We start from the raw sequence: 17,702 nt of genomic DNA, 5'->3' as shown, positions 1-17,702 counted from the left end.
TGGAAACAGACGGCTTGAAAGCATTCCACCGGAGGGTTCTCTGCGGTACGGACGCAGTATCCGAGTTCCTATTCTTTGCCACTGGCGGCTGAAATAACTGGTCTAAGGACAATTAAGGCCGTCATCAAACGCTTCCGGGATCTGGACCAAACGTAACCAGTCTCGCCAACTCTCCCGGCGAGGGATCAACAGGTCAACAGACCAACGTCAACAAGGCACCACGAACACGAAGACATGTCACTCGCAAGTGTCTGTGCAGTCATACTCATATTCATATTCCCCCATTCTCGGCTTTATTGGAGCGGTGAGACGTACACAGGATCAAGGTAATCGGAGCAAGGGAGTTAACTTGAAGCAACTAACCACTCCTAACGTCGACAGGGTCTGTCCTGCTACACGTTATGCTGTTCCTGCGGCTTGACCTCCTTCAACAGGGCAGACTGACCGGATAGAGTGGCGATATCAGAAGACGAGAGTTGATCGGACATATCACAAAGAAATACTCTAAATGGGGGGCGGAGGAAAAATAAAACAAGGACCGAATCGATTGGAGTAAGGGGGGGGGAGAGAGAAGCTTGCGAAAGGTGGAAATGGCGGAGACGGTGGTCCTCGGGTTGCTTGCGTTGCGCAGGTTGTTTTTCTGATATCTTGGATTTTCTGATATTGTATATTTCGCCAGATGACGAGCAAGCCACACGGACGAGGCAAGCCACAGCCAGCTGCAGCTGCAGAGTAAGAGAGAGCGAGAAGAATCTAACAAGCCACAAAACCCTGCAGCGTAACTAACGAGCCGCAAAGATGCTAGTTTGGACAACCCGCCTCACTTTCGGCCTCTTCTCGGCCTTTTCTGCCTCCCTCTTGCGCGCGCGCCCTGTTTTCAGACAGACAAGACGCAAGGGCGACAACGGCAGCCCCTTGGTTGGTTGGTTTCGGCGGGGGAGAAGGGGAGGAGGAAGCGACCTTGCCCTCGCTCGCGGACAGAGAGTTTTGATATGTGGCTGGTGTGTGGGTGTGCACAGCCACAGCCACCGGCGGCGCTGATAGGCCTGCAGCCCAAAGGGACAAAACGCCGCCAACGGAGTACGAGAAGACGGCCAACGTCCAGCGACGCTGGCGAGGGGATCTCCTGTGCATACAACCTGGAAGCCCGCTGGCCGAGACGACTCGAATTTGGGGGCTGCATTGGGCTGTACACTCTTGGTCTCTGGAGCCGACCGCCAGTTGCTGCTCAACAGCGCTGCAGGACGTTTGCGGTGACTGCTTCCAATCTCCAGTCCCGGTGATCAATCAACCTCCCTTGCTCGCAGAGCCGATTCTACATTGACACATATACTAACTAACCCAAAGGGCCTCATCTGGTGTGGCAAATTAGTTACCGAGAACCTGGAGCTGTGGCTTCAAACTACCCCCCCTTCCTCTCTTGTTTTTTACTTCTTGGTTTCTCTAGACGTCGTGGGTGGTACGGGGATGGGTTGGAGGGCTGGAGAAGGAGGACAGGATGCCGTTCAGTCCCTATTGCTTCATCTCCATGCCTCGCAGATGATAGGCCAGCCAGCAGCTCTAGGCGAACGGACAACAGCATTATTGTCATCAGCCTTCTCTGCTCTCTTTCTCTCTATGCGAATCAGCATGGCTTTCTTCCATCCACCCAAAAAAACAGTACTAAATCCACTTCCGTTCCTGCATCTCAATACCGCACTATAAGACCCTGCTTCACCGTGCGTCACGCCAACAGTACATACGAGTACAGCAAAGTTCAAACAAAACAGCAATTTCTTCCAAGGAATCCTCTGTCGTACCAAAAAGTACCTCTGCATGCCACTCACTACAAAGGCTAAATAGCTCGGACTAAACGTCAAATGATGAATGTACCCCGTAAGAGACGGGGAGTGCTCGAAGCAATGGGGGGGTTAGACTTCTGGACCAAGGATCCGACTTGCATCTGGATTGTAAACCAAGAGAAAGACCAAAAAAGGAAAAAGGATGGAAAAAGAAAAGAAAGAGAACAAGGAGGACAAAAGATCGGATCATCAGATCTTCAACCGATCGAAGCACAAGGGCACCGACCACGTTCCGAGAAGCACGAAAGTACTTGATACTTCCATACATCCAATTGGTCTTTTTTTGTCTTGACCAACTGGTGTGTGCTTCTGCCATTTTCATCGGGCAGAACGCCGTGGACATTGGAGAACCAGAATTCCAGGGACCAACCCAACCCGGACAGAGAGAAGCCAAAGACGCTCTACTCCGTAGTTTAACTATGGCGTGCATTATGTTCGGTTCTCTCCACCGCCTTAAAGTAGTGGTCACGATGCTGCTTAGGACCGAGCGTGTAATATGGCTGTCATCAATCAGCAGATTATCATGTCGGGTGGACGTCAAATACAGGGGCACAAATGAGATGGGTCGACTTGCCGCCCTCGGTCTCGACCTCCGTCTATGTTCAGCGATAATATGCCTTACAGGCGTACCGAACATAGCTCTCATGGCAAGCATACTTTCCTTGATGGCCTCAAGCGAAATTTAACCAGCCTACTGCTAAGCGATCTCGGCTGTCCCGTTTGGAGCTGCGGATCGGAAACCGACGCCTGGTTCTCTGCATACTTGAATCAACCTCGAGTACAGAGCCAGATGGAGAAACGTACACGGCTTGACAGGTTCCTATCGCAATGCTCAACTTCACTGATGGAACAAATTTGCGACCGTGACGTTACTGGTGGAAGACTTCGTCGAAGTCGTTCTACACCGTCTCTGGGATGCAAGGGGCATTCAACCCAGGAATCCAAGGAGAAAAGTATCATCAGGGGAGAAGTGGATGGCGACTACAGCTTCGGATACGAGGAGGCATTTGAGCAGCTAATGGACAAGTTCTCCCGTCCAGCCAATCCGTACGTGAAGCTGGAAGCACTGCATGAGATGTGGACTCTAGTAGCGACATCTTTAAACAGTAGCAGAGACACCCCTTTGCTGAGTGAAGCGCGATTACGCCACTCGATGGATGGAATCTACAGACGTAACAGCTTACAGACCTGTCAGCAGCGACGCAAGTCCAGCGATGACCAGACTCCCACACCCTCATCGCCTGGCCTTAGCCCTGCTGAAGCTCCTTCAGGCCTCTCGATAGATGCAGCGATGAATGAGACACAAATTACAAACACACTGCGAGATCTGATCCAGAAGTATCAGCCTCGAACCCTCTTCCGAGACTTGCAGTTCATCTCTTCCTTCGTTCCATCCGACATCCTCAACAAAACCGAAAGCGGTACCGCTTTCCTGCAGTTCAGTCTTGCCGCCCTCAAGCTCAAGGACGACGTCTGCAACAGCATGATTGAAATCGCAGACAAGATTGTGTGTGATGAACTTGCTCAACGGCACCGGCACTCACATCCGATCTCGTACGACTTCTCCCCCAAAGTTGGTAACGGGATCAAAGACGCAGCGAACATGTGGATTGTCACTGCCCGGGAAGGCAACCCTGTTGCTCAGCGAGAGCTGGCAATCCTGTACCTTACTCACCCACACCTCCTCCGCCCCGTTACACTCCCTCTCACTAAGCCCGGGGACACTTTCAAAGCCGAGGTGATGTACCGACGAGACCAAGATTCCAAGTCTGACCCCCAGAATATGTGCCTAGCTCTGCACTGGATGCAGCTATCGGCCGCTGGAGGCGATGAACTGGCCAAGAACTGGCTCAAGGAACGGCAGGAGTTTGAATCTATCTCTTGATATGAATGATTTACGACCTATTTATCCAGCAATCTTGGGAAAAGGGCTTGTGTTATTGTGCTTTCGAGAAAGAAAAGAAAAAAAAATATCCCTCCCATCTGTTCTATACCAGCTTTTTTTCAGCTGCTGTTCTTTATTTGCATTCCTTGACTTTGTTTCTATGCTTCTTTTGTTCTTATTAAAGATTCACCATATGTGTCTTTCTAATTACCCTTTAACTTTACATGCAGTGCATGGCCGTTTTGAAAACCTCAGCTGCTCTTCCTTTCTCTTCTTTTCCTTGCTCCCTTTCCACAATGTTCGTTACTAGCCATCTTCAAAGAGCCTACCTCTCTTGCTATATGGCCTGCCAGTTTGAGAAAAGACCAAACATATACCAGCCCTCGAGTTATTGTGCCAATCGTTCCCTCGACCTTCGTTCTTTTTTAATTTTTTTTCTTTTCTTTTCTTTTCTTTTTTTTTCACTTCAACTGTTTCAAGTACCTTTTTGATTTTCTTTAGTCCTGGGAGGCTCAGATCTTGCTATATATTCGTGTCTGCATTCCTTGGCTCGTTTTTTTATAGCCTATATCCCCCCGCCTGCTATCCAGTTTGCTTGGTGCCCATGCTTTTTTTTTTTAAAAAAAAAAAGGTGTCTGTCTGTTGCATTTCAGCGTACGGCAGTTATTCTTGTCCCTTCTCTGTTTGCTCTCTATATCCTCCTCCTCAGCTTTGTATGTTACTAGCAGCAGATGATATGGTACGGGGCTATCTATATATCTATGTCCACCTTGTTACTTGACCATGCCCGGTGACGGCAGGCCTGCAGACAACTACTACGGATACATCCACGCTTCTCTCTTTCGCGGGTCCCCTGTATTATCTCCTATAGGAGAACAGCGCTATAGCTGGCTATTTATAACTGACTGTACGGGCATGATCAGCTTCATGTGCTGCAGCTAAGAAGCCCCTTTTGCGTGACCGCATCAGGAACAAATCTAGTTACGTCATATTTCACGTGAGGCGGACAGAATAAACACTGGAGTCGGTTTGCGATGCTCGAAAAAGTCCGAACGTGAAGAGAACGAGAGCTAGCAGTCAAGCTGATAGTTGACGGCCTCATTTCCTCTCGGACTTTGTCGGTCGTTATAAAGAGCGTACATCCGGCCGCTTGGTCGCCGTGACTTAACTAGTTACGAGACAGCCACTTTGCGCCCAAATGCTTGTTCCCCGCAGGAAGAATATCTAACTAGAGTCAACGAGACAGACCCCTCCAACCAGTCGAACCTCAATTCGCCTCGACACAGAGAACTCGTCGTTGAAGGTGAGAATGATATGTTGAGATAGAAGAGATGGCTGGCATGACATGAACTGACCTGTTTGGCAGACGCCCGAATATATAACTACTATATAAAAAAAATGTCTACAATGCAGGAGCAGACGTCGGCGGCCGCCCATCACGAGAATGAGACGGCACCACGGCCAAAGGGTATGCAACAACTATCTGGATGTTATGGCTATCATCATCTTGTAGACGACCTGTTTAACAAGCGAACCTGCCCCAGGTATCCTCAAGTCTCCGGTGTCCATATCTACCGTCACACCGAGCGCAGACCCATCGCTAATGTCACTATCGCCGCTCGAGAATAAGGAACTGACAATGCAAAACACAATGCAAAATGCCGGGGTCGGCATCAAGCAGCGAGCTCGTGCCTCTTCCCATCGCAAATCCACCAGTTCCAAAGCCTCGAACGGCGACGAGGCGACGGAGAACTCACCCCGGCTGAAATGGGACGAGGCGAACCTCTACCTCACCGAACAAGAGCGGACTTCGACCATGAAGATCGATGAGCCCAAGACACCGTATGTGCCGCACTACGACTACAACGAAGAGGATGACGACATGGACCTCGGAGAAGACGACGTCGGGTTTCATGTTGAAGGAGTGGTGGTGGATGAACTAGATATGACCAAGGCCAAGAGCAAGAGCAAGAGCAAGAGCAAGTCAAGGGCGGACGACATACCCGATCTCGAGCTTGGAGACCCGGAGGAAGATACGTGGAAGGACGTCAGGGCGAGCGAGGCGGGTCGGATCGTGCGAGAACGAAGTCTGAGCTTTGGAAGCACGGGGAGCAAGAAACGAGTCGTCGTTGGAGGGGACGACAAGGATGAGCATGATCCCACGCAGGAGGAGGCGCAGAAGCATCATGATTTTGAAGAGAAGCGGAAGAAACATTATGAGATGGGCAATATCAAAAATCTACTTGGGTGAGTTTACGTCGATGTAAATGCCGCCAACTGTTTTTTGAAGAAAGATGCTGACTTCCGAGAAGACATCCTGAGAAGATAGATGTTGATGAAGACGAGGACGAGGACGAGGACGAGGCATCTGCGAGTGCTCCAAGACAGCCTCCGGCTGTCCCTAAGATTCCCGAACAGTACGCAAAGCAGTCGCACTAACAGGACGGCATCTTGCATGCACCCTTCTCACCGATGTACAGCCTCTTAACCCCTTTGATGAACCCGCTTGCATTTCATACGGTTACTTAGCATGTCTTCACACATCTTTCCTCCTTTTTTTTTTTTTTTTTTTAATCCCCGAGTTTTGATGTACCTAGCTTGCATAGTCCTTGTATACCAAATCGCAATTCCCGCCCCATGCTGATGCTAATTCCGTTGCAGCACACCATCCGGATTACCAGGAACAATACTCTCCATACCGGTCATTAGTTAGTCGAAGCACATGCACAGGCACATGCACAGGCCGAAGGTCTTCCAGGTAAGATTTGAACGGGTTTCTGCTCCATATTTAATCTTACCAAGGCCTAGCCCTTGTTCGCTTCATTATCACCGTTGCAGCCACCAGGTAACATTTGCTACCAAGTTAACTATAAACAGCACCATCAACCAGCAGCAGCTGCAGCTAGCGGATAATTTAATTAGCTAGCTACCTATCTCTAAGTACATCTCTGCCATGCCCCTCCTAGCCTGCTCACCAAGCGGAAACCTCTTTCCGGCTGGTAATAAAAAACCTGGACTTCCAGCCAGGTATGCAATCTCTTGTGATACAAAACAAGGCTGCCCCCTGGTCTCCCTAGTGTCGCTGCTGCTAAGATTATCTCTCTCCCTCTCTCTCAGTGTGCAGGAATGGCCTGGGTGTCTCAGGGCTAGCCTGCTGGAGGATACTTACAGGACATGCAGAAGCGCCAGCAGCAGCAGCAGCAGCAGCAGCGCCAGCAGTAATAATAATAATATATAGCCCAACTGCTTGTGCTCTCTGCTATGCTAATAACAACAAAGATCTTGCTATTATTATTGCACTGACTGCCGCATGGCTGCTTCTGCTCGCTGACGAAGCGACAGTTTTTTTTTCCACTTGCATAAATATATAGAAAAGACTAGAAGAAAAACATTTCCTTCTTGCTTCTTCTCTCCTCCATCTTCAGTATCCTTTTTTGTATTCTGGCTAGACAAGCTGGTGGGCTGATCAAGTTGTTGATAGCTGGAAAAACGTGACTTTATTTTTTTGTCTCCCTAGGTAGGTTAGGAACTATCAAGCAGCAGGAGGAACAACAGAGAGAGATAGAGAGATAGAGAGAGAGAGAGAAAGAAAGAAAGAGAGAGCAAGAAGCTGACAATGAGATGACAGGTTGACCCAGGGAAGTGAGCGCGAGACTCTGTCACCGATACAATGGACAAAACTCAGGAGAAGGTCGAGCAGCCTGTCGCTCAGACTGAAGCTGCCGCAGCCGTTGAGGCCGAGAAGGTCGAGAAAGCAGTCGAGAAAGCCGACGAGAAGCTGGTCAGGGAGAAGAAGGACGCCGAACAAACTCCCTCGAAGCCCGCCGAAGACAAAAAGGACGCTGAGCCTGCCGAGCAGGTCAAGACTGAAGCTTCTGGAACTGCTACAGCGCAGGGCAAGGCCGAGGAGCCTGCGCCGGCGGATAACCGTCCAGAGTACCTGACGAAACATGCCGGGCTCGCCCAGTTCTTCGACCGATTGCCGGCCATCCTCAAGGCAACGGGGCACAATGAGATGTGGGGAGTGACCTTGAAGGACGTAGAGGACATTCCAACCGTCAATATCATGATCAAGTTCCTTCGTGCCAACGAGGGCAATGTGAAGGCGGCAGAAGAGCAGCTTACCAAGGCCTTGGAGTGGCGCAAGGAGATGAAGCCCCTCGAGATTGTCAAGGACATGAAGTTCTCGGCTAAGAAGTTCAAGAACTTGGGCTTCATCACCACGTATGGCGTTGGCGAGGCCAAGTCCGTCTTCACATGGAACATCTACGGTGCCGTCAAGAACATTGACGAGACCTTTGGCGATCTTAAAGGGTAAGATATACCTCCGTATAACCGTGTATCTTTTGTTGAAGGTATATATATGGCTAACAAGTATAGGTTTATTAAATGGCGCGTTGCCCTCATGGAGCTCGCCATCCACGAATTGAACCTGGATAAGGCAAAGACCGTCATCCCAATCATTGGCGAAGACCCCTACCAGATGTTCCAAGTCCATGACTACCAGAACGTCAGCTTCCTCCGCATGAGCCCAACCATCCGCAATGCCTCCCGCGAGACTATCACCGTCTTCAGCATGGCCTACCCAGAGCTCCTGCGCGAGAAGTTCTTCGTCAACGTCCCTACCGTCATGGGATGGGTCTTCACTGCTCTCAAGGTCTTCCTGAGTAAGAACACCATTCGCAAATTCCACCCTATCACCAATGGCTCTGCCCTGGCGCGTGAGTTTGGTGAAGCTGGTGCCGAGTTCCCCAAGTCATATGGTGGGAAGAGCGCTGAGTTGACTGAAAGCAGCATGACTGTTGCTCTCATCGACGACATTTCCCAGGAGCAGGAGGCTAAGGTCGAGAATGAGAATAAGACCGAGCCAAAGACCGAAACTGGGGCTGAGACCAAGGCCGAAACCAAAGCTGAAGAGCCAAAGGCAAAGGAAGCTCCTGAGACCAAACAAGAGGAGGCCAAGACCGAGACTTCTACTGCTCCTGTGCCTGAGAAAACCATTTCTGAAGCTACCGATAAGCCAGCTGGTGAGGCCAATGGAACTCCCAAGGTCGCAGAAGAGACTGCCCCAGGCCCCGCCCCAGCCGCTGCCCCGGCCAACTAAACAACAAACAACACCCGATACCCCTTGGGTGGTAATTTCCTATCCTATTCTAATACCCGTCAGACTCGCTATCATGCGGAACATGACACTCACTTTCTTCCCTTTTCCCTTATTAAAACTAAAAATCAAAGCCTAAAAAAAAAAAAAAGACAAGACTCCTAATACAACTTTTCAGCAATGCGAACTGGACTTTCACACACCTTGTCGTACGACAGCCACGAAGTAGGTGCGGACGGAACGACGACATGCCGGGGGCTTGGTGTTGGTTGGTAGTTTGCTATTTGTTGATTTCTTTTCCGTTTCAGAGCGCCTGGCTTATTAGATACCATAGGATGTCCTTCAGTCGTGTTAAAATCTCTACGGGTTCAACTCCTTGTTTTTACACTAGGTAGTAATAAAATAAACTGTCTCTTCTTTATATTTGATCTCTAGGCGTCATCGCCTTGTGTATTTATATTCTAATTGTTGCAAGGCAAGTAGATAGAAAAACAAAGTCTATAAGCGACAAGCGCCAGCCGCCATAAGCGCTACTTGCCGCGCTTCTTCTTCCAGCTCCAACTTTTGCGCATCGAAAAGATATTGGAATATCGATAATGAACAGGACGAGACAGTCGGCGCAAGAATAAGACGACGATGAACTTGTGCTGAATTGATCGGACACTTCTACCGCTGCCTTGACCTCACGGCGGAAGATGCAGCATTTCTCACCTGCGACTTCACTCCCATCTTAACACAACCCAGCAAGCAACACATACACCAAACGCTAACCAACACCATCAAGCTCAGCCGCCGCCTTGCGCAACTCCAAGCTCCCACAATGTCGCTCTGGAACCCAGATAACATCCGCGATGTCGCCGAATCCGTCGGTATAAACTCGCTGAACGATGATGTAGTCGAGAACCTATCCCGCGACGTCGAATATCGCATTTCACAAGTGCTGGAGGAAGCTCTTAAGTTTATGAGGCACGGCAAGCGAACTCTGCTCACGACACAGGACGTATCGAATGCGCTGCGAGTACTGGACGTCGAGCCACTATATGGCTATGAGTCCGCGCGCCCGCTGCGGTTTGGCGAGGCAACGATAGGTCCCGGCCAGCCGCTGTTTTACGTTGAAGACGACGAGGTTGATTTTGAGAAGTTGATTAATGCGCCCCTTCCAAAAGTGCCCAGGGAGATATCTTTTACCGGTATGCATGCTGCTGGGCTGGCTCTAACATGGATTGCTACGTATGTACTAACGATGGAGTAGCGCACTGGCTAGCTGTTGAAGGCGTACAGCCTACGATACCGCAGAACCCTACGGCAGCGGACACACGGCACCTCGAGCTAGTATCCAAGGGCCCGAATGCGAACGCCAACCTGGCTGCTATGAGCGGCAACGAGAACGTTAACGTCAAGCCGTTAGTTAAACATATACTGTCGAACGAGCTACAGCTTTACTTTGAGCGGGTGTGCAATGCATTCCTGGACGAGTCAAACGAGGAGTTCCGCAACTCTGCGTTTTCAAGCTTGAAGGAGGACCCAGGCTTGCACCAACTGGTTCCGTACTTTGTGCAGTTTATATCGGAGAAAGTTACGCATAATATCAAGGACATCTTTGTCCTAACACAGGTGATGCATATGATCGAAGCCCTGATACGGAATCCGACATTATACATTGATCCTTACGTGAGTTTTGCGCCTAGTTCAAGGAAAACAGGGCAAGCGAGGTAAAAAAAAAAAAAAAAAAAAATTGACAGGCTGACAAAGTGGCGTTTGTAGGTTGCACCGTTGATTCCACCGGTGTTGACATGTCTTATAGGCCGCCAGCTCGGTAGCAGTAACGACGCAGTAGAACACTTTGCACTACGAGACCTCTCGTCGTCTCTGGTGGGGATGATAGCGAAAAAGTACTCGCAGTCTTCACACACTCTCAAGCCCCGTCTGGCACGAACGTTCCTGAAGACCTTCCTGGACCCTGGTCAGACTTTCGGTGCCCACTACGGTGCCATAATTGGGCTCCAATCCATTGGCGGCCCAAACGTCATTCGCGAGCTGATTATCCCTAACCTGCCCGTGTACGAAGTCGTGCTGAAGGACGCGGTGACGGACGAGGGCCTTCGGAAAGCAGAGGCAGAGAAAGTGACGGGGGTGATCATTGCCGTGCTCTCGACGATCCAGGACGAGTCTCTCGCCCACACAAACGGCTTCTCGGACGCTGCGGCAGAGGCGCTAGGCAAGGAGCTTGCTGCAAAGGTCGGCGAGCTGATTGCCTCCCGCATCATCGAGTCTGGCCAGCTGCCTCTCGCCAGGGCGATTCTCGAGAAGCAGCAGTGAGCGATATTCCGGCTATTTCCCTTCCTTTTTTTTTTTTTTTTTTTCCCTCTTCTTAATATCTCTTGTATTTTTCAACGGACCGGGGGACCTGGCCGTTTTCCCTTTCTCTTCTATTCGTCTCTTCCAGCCCTTTTTTTTATTTTTCGCAGCGGAGTTTGGCTCAGGCCGGGCAAAAGGGACACCAGGCAGGATATTTGACCAAGTATCACGCAGCTATATTTTCAACCGTATCCAACACGCAAGAATAAAATAATCTTCATCCGAAGCTCCACGATCGCCTTATATTCTTTTCTTTTCTTCTTCCTCGTCGCCGTCCCTCGCACTAACTTGCGGCGTTCCCCTTATATTTGCTTCTTCCTTCGCGCTTCTGCGTCATTACGTTATCCGCCGGGCTGGTATTTTTGCTTTTCCCAGAAACACACGAAAATGGAACTTTCCGCTGTCGCATGAACAAATTCTTCCTCGAGGGGCAAACAACTTTCTTTCTCTCTGTCTTCATCGCCGTCTCTGCTGCTCTTTATCATCAGCGTCTCATCCTCGTCTGCTCGTCACTGTCGTCACTGTCGTCTCCTGCTCACCGCTCTCTGCCTCATTGTCCGTTGGTTGCAAGTGCTCACTGGCCGCCCGGTTCTCGCCGTGTCAATGTTTTGACTGACGGGCCTCCCATCACTACGCAGCTCTGAAGAGGACAATTTTTTAACCCTCCATGAGTCGTAAGGACCTGCTACGCTTCCTATCCAAGCCAGCAAAGTGAGTATCTTCCGTCTGTCGATGTCGCCGTGGTGCTCGTCGAGAGATCGTGCTGACCTTCGCTGCCAGACCTCGATAACATCCCCAACGAGAACGACAGCAAGAAAACCCCACTGGAAGAAGAAAAAGAAATCAATCACCCACGAAGAATAACAACCGACCGGACACCCCGTCTTACCTCGTTTTTTGCGCCGGAATAGACTTAACTATCCATACAGCAGACATCCTCCTCTGCTAGACCCGATACTTTCACCGGTATCGGCATCTGTCAGTTCGAGGGTCACCGACATCTGATCACCATTCCGGCACTCAAAGCGTTCTACTTCCCCCTCTCCGCCCGCCCGCCCTAACACCGTTAACCAGCGGTGTTTTGTATCTCTGATCGAGCGAACAGTCTCTGCCAGTGTGCGGCCAGACCTCCCCCAGGATTTCGGGCCTTCTCCTTCTCAGGCGAACACCGCATTGTTCGTCTGGGTGGCAGATTGTGCTTCTAAGTCTTGCTAGGTCAAGCTCAAGCTCAAGCTCAAACACACCACAGTCGTCTGCATAATTGTAGTCAAAGTCGGAACCACCGTCAACAGTCTCATCGAACTAAAAAAAAAAAATAATCAAGGAAGAATTCCAGTCTCGGATATGGTCTACGCCGGAATTCCAAATCACTATACGGGATCTCCATCCTCGTATGTGGCACCATCTTTGACTATCAATCATGAAGCCACTGTGGATTTAGACTCAACCAATGCATTTGAAGGTCAGTTTGCCTACTCTTTTTTTTTTTTTTTTCCAACTCCGAATTCGACAATTATCGTTGCTAACTGCCTGGAACAACAGGACCTGAAAAGCTTCTTGAGGTGTGGTTCACTGCGTCTCCTGATGACCTCGCCAACTCGCCGGTTCCAAATGGACTCAAGGCTGTGTCGGCGGACACCTGGAAAGGCATGCTCGACCTCGTCAACTGCCAAGTTCTTTCCATTGTCGAGTCTGACGATGTCGATGCATACCTCTTGTCCGAATCCAGCATGTTCGTCTTCCCTCACAAGCTGATCCTCAAGACCTGTGGCACCACTACCCTTCTGCATGGGCTTCCTCGCATTCTCGAAATTGCTGCTCTTTATGCTGGTTTTCCCAAGTCCAGCCCTCCATTGGTCGGCGGTATTACCACGGCAACTGCTCCGTACCGTGTCTTTTACAGCCGTAAGAACTTCCTCTTTCCCGAACGCCAGCGCGGGCCTCACCGTAGCTGGAGAGATGAAGTCAAAGCCATGGACAAGCTCTTCCTGGGCGGGAGTGCCTATATGATTGGCAAGATGAACGGTGAACATTGGTATTTGTACATCACCGAGCCGTACACTTGCTTGACGCCGCCCGCGTCACCCGCCCACGAGACCGAAACCAGACAGATCAACTTCCCCGGTTCTCTCGAGAAGGGTGTCGGGGGAACTAAGCAATGCGAGAGTGATGAAACATTGGAGATCTTGATGACTGACTTGGACGAGAAGAATTCCAAGCAATTCTATCTCGACCATGCGAGTGCGGTCGCAGAAAGTCATTATCGATCTGAACAAGAAGAAGAAAACGACGACCTCGTCGACGTTTTCAGCAACACTTCCTCCAACAACAGCGACGTGGGCTCTCCCATGCCCTCGGAGCTCTCGAGCGAAGGTCACGCTCTTGGTACCGTTGTCAGCGAGGCCTGCGGACTATCAAACGTATATCCTGCCGACAAGCACCCGGGCTCCCGAATCGATGCCTACCTGTTCTCCCCTTGCGGCTTCTCAGCCAACGGTGTCATCCCTTCCAACGACGGTAAATCCGGCACCAACTATTTCACCGTCCATGTCACGCCTGAACCCCACTGCTCCTATGCATCGTTTGAAACCACCGTGCCTCAGGAGCAGACTGGCCGTGACACCGCTGAAATCGTCAGTCAGGCTGTGGGCATATTCAAACCAGGCCGTTTCACCGTCACCTTGTTCGAGGCGAAATCCTCCAAGGCTAACGCAGAGGAGCTTGGCCAGTCGTTTGAGGCGCGCCGTAGCACTCGTCTTGCCTCTCGTCGACATGGCAAGATGGAGAGCATCCCTGGATACCGCCGCGTTGACCGTATCGTCCACGAGCTCGACGGATACGACCTTGTTTTCCGCTACTACGAGCGTCTTGACTGGCGAGGAGGCGCTCCGCGTATCGGAGAGAACTACCCTTAACTTGCTACTTTTATTGTTAACTATTTCGGGCTTTTTCCTATTTTCTTTGTTTTGCGTTTGTATATCTGCTTTTCGTGCTTGCAACTCCACTCACATCGATTTTTGATTGAGTTGTTTGTTCCCTGGGTCCCTGGACCGCTGCTTACTTTCTCTACTGTCTTTAACACTTTTGTTGGCTAAGTAGGTTGCATTTTTGACCTAGTACTAATGAAACTCTGCAACTACTGCAACGCTTACTATTTTTCAACATGCTTGAAACTTCCAGTAAAATGGATCTTTCCCCACAACGTAACAATAACCTCGTCCATCGAAAATTATTCAATCTGTTTTCTACGATTGACTTACTAATTCCTGACGAGACGTAACATCCTGATCGGGAGAGCTACATGTATCTTCTCCGGTACGATTCCAAGTATGAGATTTATCAAGGGTAGCCAATCCTATTTGCGGCAGAGGTATTATTTTAGTTGTCTCCTCTAACAGTTTAATGGAATTTTTCATCGCTTACGATGTCAGTTATATTGACTCTACTTCTTCAAAAGGACTTGGGGAATTGGTATCGATAATAAGAATCAAGGTAGCTAGTGGAACTGTCTTGAGCCTCACTTCTATTTTTAGGATACTGACCCACAAAAGGCGACATAGTCAACCAATAATAAGCCTCATAGTTAAGCATCAAAACTTTACTAGTTTACCTCAGAGGCACGGATGACAATATTTGGCGTTAAATAAATTGAAACCAACCTCTTCCGCCATTTGGTGAGTTGCGTGCGTTAAATAGATACCTCAATACCCTGCTAACCCGTAATTAACAATATATGTAATAACGGGGAACCTTCTTGCCTTAAGTATGCTAGTCAGCTGGGTCTGACAGCGTATTTATCAACCAGTATCAATTTGAATACCCACTTCCACTGCTATCTTCCCCCAGCCTATCATTTATAGCTGCAGCTAAACATGACTGCCTACTTCCAATTTGGTTACTGCCTGCCCCCCGGGTGGATGCCAATATGGTCTACTATGAGTTACGCGGGCCTAGCCGAAGGTGAACAACGAGGGAAGGTTGCGTTTTCATAAGTTACATAACTGGCCATAAAGCTAGAAGTACTCGAGATTGCTCAGTTTTGTTCAGCAAATATACGGATACGGATATCGACCTTCCACATCCTACTGTACTAGGCACAAATAGCATCCAGGAGCGGGGAATCTATACCAGAAACTTACGGCTCGCACGAGGGCAGCAAAGCGTCGAATCAAATGGCGTCACCATAGAGTCATGCACCGTATGTCTATATTCTGAAGGTATATATGTTCGTCGCTATACTTATATCCCACTAACATTATGGCAGATAGGCAACTCCAAGGTTTAGAGTGTTAAAGGACCTTGGCACTATGAAAGTTCGCCCCATCAAGGTTCTTTCCGCGCTCCACAATACTTAATTAGTTCATTTTCAACAATCAATACCATTTTATTTTTTTATTTTTGGACAAAGCTTTAGCCACATATAAGGCATAAAAAATAATTATACGGCCTAGATAGTATTAATTACGCATTGCGATATTGATTTACAACATCTCAAAACAGTAATAATAAACACTCTTATGCTCCACCTATCCCCAGCTTGCCGCAGAAGTTATGCCCCGTTGCTTCACATAATGGAGAATTTTCAAAATCCTTCACTCTTTTCCCGCTTTTTTTTCCCCTTTCTTCTATTTATTTATCCATTTATTTATTTCGAAACAGGAAAGAGAAACTTTCCAATGGAACCTCCAAAAACGGCAGGAAGTACCTGCTCCGGAATATAATTTACCCGTAAATGTTAGTCAGAACTTAATTACTAAAATAATTACTAAGCATATCGGCAAACCTTCTTCTCTGTCACTTCGTCATATCGCAAGCTCGTCCGAGTTTGTTCTTCCGTCTTCTTGTGTTGCTTCAAGCACCTTTGGCGCATCATCAAGATAGCACACAGTTTGTGCTTGAAAGGCCAGATAAGGGAGCATCTTAGACCTCCATCACGCCTAATTTTCATCCTTCCTCCAGCTCACCTCTCATTTTCTCCCCCCGCGAGTTTCGACAACAACTTCTCAATCCTCCCTGTCAAGTTGAAGGTGCCCAATATGTCGCTCTCACCGCCGCCTTCGGTCTCTCTAAGCTTGCCTCATGCACCTGCAAATCCCAAAAAACGATTGTCTATTGCATCGGCCTCATCTAACCCTCCTGCAAACTTGAAGCGCCAGCGAACGCACCCTTTACGGCAAACGTCATTCCCCATATCTGCCGATAGTGACCCGCGCGTTTACACAGGGGCCAGCTCAAGATCGGAAGCCGAAGTGAGCGTAACGGGTAGCTTCACAGGGTCATTTGCTGGGAGTCTTGGTGGCAGTACGGTTGGTGGAAGGGGGAGGAAGAAAAAGAGTAAAAAGGACAAGGACGGTGCGGCGAGTATAAAAGGCGGAGCTGACGGTTCTGTCGGTGGGCGTGGGGACACAGGTACATCTGTGAAAAATGGAACAAACCAAGGCGATGAGGACGCAGATAATGATGATGATGATTACATCGAGGAGCCCGAGATCGATGGTGGCGCGGCCGTTGACGCGGCTGCCGAAAAGAAAAATCTTGCGTATGTTCAATGAATTTTACCCCCTAAGGACGATTTCGAAGATTCATACTGACACAAAAAATGGCTTAGGATTTTGATGGATGCATTTAATCCCGAGCAGTCGTCTCGATACGATTGTTTCAAGCGTACTAAACTGAACAAATCTACCCTTCGAAAGATTGTGAATCAGACATTATCTCAATCTGTTCCCCCAAATGTCGTCACCACCATTGGAGGTTATACCAAAGTATTTATTGGGGAAATTGTCGAAAAGGCGAGGACAATTCAAGCTGAGTGGGCCGAGGCATTTGATGCAGGCGCCATTGCCGACGCCGAAGCGGAAGAGGCAGCACACCAGCGCAAACGGCAAGAACAAGCAGATAAAGAGAAGGAAAATAACAGCACGCAGACTTCATTACAACCAGTCCACGGGGATAGTTCCGGTACGTTGGCTGTGAAACCTGAGTCATCTGAAAACGGGCCTGCTAGTAGTGCGATGGAAGGCATCCAGTCTGCGCCGCTACCAGCTTCAACGCCTTCTCATACTCATGTTACAACCCAGAGTACTGCTGCCACGGAGGGGGCTTCTCTCGATAGCTCAACGCTTGCCCCTAGGAAGTCAATCAAGCTCCCACCGAACCCTCATCGTGGGCCACTTCTACCGTCACATATTCGTGAGGCATTGCGACGATATAAACTCAGTGCACACGGTGATAATGTTGGGTTTTCCGGCCTGAGTTTGAAAGGATTTGGTGTAAAGGGGCCATTTTCATGGAGTGTCAGGGGAACTGGTGGGAGGAGACTCTTTGGTTAAGGCAACTTTGAGTTTCACTGAGCTTTATACGAAGCTTAGCAACGGTATTATTTTCTAATGCTAAGGTTGGGATTGTTGTTCTCCTCATCGGAATCTTCAGTGGATTGGAGTTATTGGGCGGATTTTGTAACTGGTGCACTATCTTCTCTTTCTAGGTCACTGGAGCATTTGAACACGGAATGAAT

At 49.2% G+C, this 17,702-nt stretch overlaps 7 protein-coding genes across 9 annotated transcripts; 6 read left to right on the top strand and 1 right to left on the bottom strand.

Moving 5' to 3' along the window:
* Positions 1-1,169: 1,169 nt before the first annotated feature.
* On the bottom strand, positions 1,170-4,154 carry TERG_12159 (uncharacterized protein). The gene has a single exon (XM_047751160.1). The coding sequence runs from the start codon at positions 2,494-2,496 to the stop codon at positions 1,849-1,851; it is 648 nt and encodes a 215-aa protein (XP_047606320.1). The 5' UTR covers positions 2,497-4,154; the 3' UTR covers positions 1,170-1,848.
* A 429-nt stretch (positions 4,155-4,583) lies between these two features.
* On the top strand, positions 4,584-6,904 carry TERG_04577 (uncharacterized protein). Of its 3 annotated transcripts, XM_003235476.2 has the most exons (4): positions 4,584-5,029; positions 5,093-5,194; positions 5,271-5,973; positions 6,039-6,904. In XM_003235476.2, exons 2-4 carry the CDS (start codon positions 5,125-5,127, stop codon positions 6,163-6,165), a joined length of 900 nt encoding a protein of 299 aa, XP_003235524.1. In that variant the 5' UTR covers positions 4,584-5,029; positions 5,093-5,124; the 3' UTR covers positions 6,166-6,904. The 3 variants fall into 3 exon arrangements, with proteins under 3 accessions (XP_003235524.1, XP_047606318.1, XP_047606319.1); XM_047749807.1 differs by having other exon boundaries at positions 5,271-6,904; XM_047749808.1 differs by having other exon boundaries at positions 5,093-5,973.
* A 1,185-nt stretch (positions 6,905-8,089) lies between these two features.
* Positions 8,090-8,830, top strand: TERG_04576 (uncharacterized protein; the record flags this gene model as incomplete). The annotated part of the gene is made up of 1 exon (XM_003235475.2): positions 8,090-8,830. The coding sequence occupies one exon, from the start codon at positions 8,090-8,092 to the stop codon at positions 8,828-8,830; it is 741 nt and encodes a 246-aa protein (XP_003235523.2).
* Positions 8,831-9,647: 817 nt separating this feature from the next.
* On the top strand, positions 9,648-11,146 carry TERG_04575 (uncharacterized protein; the record flags this gene model as incomplete). The annotated part of the gene is made up of 3 exons (XM_047748280.1): positions 9,648-10,017; positions 10,080-10,498; positions 10,592-11,146. 3 exons carry the CDS (start codon positions 9,648-9,650, stop codon positions 11,144-11,146), a joined length of 1,344 nt encoding a protein of 447 aa, XP_047604257.1.
* A 1,383-nt stretch (positions 11,147-12,529) lies between these two features.
* Positions 12,530-14,100, top strand: TERG_04574 (S-adenosylmethionine decarboxylase proenzyme; the record flags this gene model as incomplete). Its single annotated transcript, XM_003235472.1, has 2 exons — positions 12,530-12,647; positions 12,728-14,100. The coding sequence occupies 2 exons, from the start codon at positions 12,530-12,532 to the stop codon at positions 14,098-14,100; spliced, it is 1,491 nt and encodes a 496-aa protein (XP_003235520.1).
* A 957-nt stretch (positions 14,101-15,057) lies between these two features.
* TERG_12158 (uncharacterized protein) lies at positions 15,058-15,540 on the top strand (the record flags this gene model as incomplete). Its single annotated transcript, XM_047751159.1, has 3 exons — positions 15,058-15,145; positions 15,199-15,383; positions 15,454-15,540. 3 exons carry the CDS (start codon positions 15,058-15,060, stop codon positions 15,538-15,540), a joined length of 360 nt encoding a protein of 119 aa, XP_047606317.1.
* Positions 15,541-15,840: 300 nt separating this feature from the next.
* Positions 15,841-17,517, top strand: TERG_04573 (uncharacterized protein; the record flags this gene model as incomplete). The annotated part of the gene is made up of 2 exons (XM_003235471.2): positions 15,841-16,724; positions 16,794-17,517. Exons 1-2 carry the CDS (start codon positions 16,222-16,224, stop codon positions 17,515-17,517), a joined length of 1,227 nt encoding a protein of 408 aa, XP_003235519.1. The 5' UTR covers positions 15,841-16,221.
* Positions 17,518-17,702: the final 185 nt, after the last annotated feature.

This window comes from Trichophyton rubrum (assembly GCF_000151425.1).
Source record: "Trichophyton rubrum CBS 118892 genomic scaffold supercont2.4, whole genome shotgun sequence".
Classification (NCBI taxonomy): domain Eukaryota; kingdom Fungi; phylum Ascomycota; class Eurotiomycetes; order Onygenales; family Arthrodermataceae; genus Trichophyton; species Trichophyton rubrum.
Note: the sequence above shows the minus strand (reverse complement) of the source record. Positions and strands in the feature narration are given on the sequence as shown.